A 2,320-nucleotide genomic window follows, 5' to 3' on the forward strand; every position below is an offset into this window, starting at 1 on the left:
AGAGGGGCTTGCGTTTGTAAAACCAGCGCTCTACCACTACCTCTGCTGTAAGTATGTTCAACATTCACTGTATTTGACATCAATAAATAATCAACTTCATGCAGCATGCGGCCGACACCATATATGGTAAAGTCGAACGTCGATAAGTCAAATCGTTAAAATACATTTTGTAAGGGTAACATGTTCGACACACCACCCGACTCACACATTCCCTACCCTTTATTTTCCACTTGTACCCCTCCTTGTACATATATAGATACAGAACTTTTGTGTGAATGATGGGGGACATGAGGGGGGGGGGACGCTATTCCGAGGCAAGGGTGTGAGTTGACCAAGAATGTGAGGAGACAAACACATCCGAACGAAACATGAGTGCATTACATAACACAACTGCTTACACATTCAAAAATGGTATTTCGGACAGGTCTTCTACTCATACGATGAAAAAGTGTCTTAGAAGTATATTTTATTATGATTCACACCCTTCTTTCGTAGTCATGTTTCGGACAACTTTGTTTTCATGGACAGCCACGAATTATCCATGGTCTATATATCTAGGAACTTTGTAATTCCATGTGTACATGTCACGTACGCACATAAGACTATAAAAAAGGAGAAATGGCATTTCTTCCACTTAAAACTCGTTAATAAGGCTTGTTTGTAGCCATCAAATATCTTGAAAATTTATTACATTTCCAGTAGTAAGGATACGCTATACACGTATAAAAGTGGTTTCTCACCTATACGCGTCGGGAGCCAGGTGCGCTAGAGCCACGTACGTGTTGAAGATGTAGTAAGGGCCGCAGAGGATCCAGAAGGTCCCCACCACCAGCAGAAGGGTCCGGGCAGCTTTTTTGGCCTTGCCTTGGCCAGAAGCTCCGCGTGGTCCGGAGTTACTCGCCTGGAGAGGAGAGGAAGGATTTGCCAGAGTGTATGCTTAAAACCAGTTGAACTGGACTTATAAGGAGACTGTTGTGCGTTTATTTTGAGAAGGGAGGGAGGAGTGAGTGTGTTTTAGCTGGATTCGATTAATCCCGAATTGTTCTCTGTAAGACAGATCAGATCAGTATCTAACAGCCTTTTAGGCAGAATAAAAGGGTCGAGTTAAACGCATCCCATCACTAACCATTTTTCCGAGCTTCGCTTTAGGGTAGGATTCCCCGAAGGAGGCTGTGGCGGTGAGCATGAGCGTGGCGGATGTGGAGGGCGAGGTGCGCGTGGGCGTGCCGGCCACCCACGTCACACTGTCCAAGAGCCCGTCTATCGGCGTTAAAACGGACGCCGCCTCCTCAGCCTCGTGGCTCAGAAACGGCGACATCAGCCCAAAGACGCCTCCCCTGCTCTGCTCTGCCGTACGGTCGTTCGCTTTTGTTTTGCTCACGGCTTCCTTGCCTAAGGGAAAAGCGGTTTCCTGGACTGCCGGGAGAAGGGAGAAGATGCTCCTGGCGACGAGAGGCTCCTCCTTGCTCGCCACTCTCTCGCTGATGGTTCGTACTTGAGTTGTCACGGGAACCACGCGTCTCACCGCACGCTTGGCGACCCTGCAAAATCATGAGAGTGGCGTCGCCCAAAGAGAGTGAATCTTTAAGTTGAAACCATTTTCCTAAAAAGAGTAAATCTGATAACGGTGTAACGGCCTGTGACTCTGAAGACACAGCTGAAACTCGTAGGCTTGAATCGATATATTAAGGTAAAAAATCGGAAAATCGTTAGTACCTGAAAATAGACGCGTACATGGAGAGCATAGTGAGGGCAGGTATTAGGAACTCCAGGAGTGCCACAGTTAGGACGTAACCTGTATTGGACGAGGACACCCCGAGGCCCCACGCGCAGCACACGGTGCCTCCACGCCATGGCTCTTTTTAGGAGGAAAAGAAGCGAAAGGGTTTTGTAATATAAACTTGCCTCGCCACACAATCATGCATCATTACTATTTCTTTATCACTATGTATTAATATCGTACGAGAAGTAGTTATATCCAAAAAAATAAGAAACGCAGACCACGATAAAAAAAAGAAGGAAAATAAAAAAATAAGAATAGAACATCCAAAGTCGTAAATGCGAACGTAATAGCCGACCTGCAGTCACGATCAGGTAACCCGCAGGCAGAACGCTGACGGCCCACACCACCAGGATCGCTACCAGCGCCCGGAACAGCGTCACCTCCGCGGCGTGCGTCATGGGCATCAGGATCAAGTAGTGCCTGCCAGAGTGGGAGGCTTTATACTGTGCCTTGAGGAGCTGGGGACCGTGCAATGGCAAGAATACATTTTCTACAGGACGACTTTCGAACACAGAAGGCATTTGTTAAAAATAGATT

The 2,320-nt window shown here is 47.2% G+C and overlaps 1 protein-coding gene across 1 annotated transcript in view; it reads right to left on the bottom strand.

The window, feature by feature from the left end:
- Positions 1–2,320, bottom strand: part of LOC119585984 — a gene marked incomplete in the record, with an annotated part of 5,978 nt that overhangs the window by 1,905 nt on the left and 1,753 nt on the right. Inside the window, 4 exon segments of the mRNA XM_037934696.1 lie at positions 741–901; positions 1,127–1,541; positions 1,717–1,858; positions 2,079–2,203. Coding sequence (XP_037790624.1) covers positions 741–901; positions 1,127–1,541; positions 1,717–1,858; positions 2,079–2,203 — 843 coding nt within the window.

Source organism: Penaeus monodon, chromosome 20, assembly GCF_015228065.2.
Source record: "Penaeus monodon isolate SGIC_2016 chromosome 20, NSTDA_Pmon_1, whole genome shotgun sequence".
NCBI classification, from domain to species: domain Eukaryota; kingdom Metazoa; phylum Arthropoda; class Malacostraca; order Decapoda; family Penaeidae; genus Penaeus; species Penaeus monodon.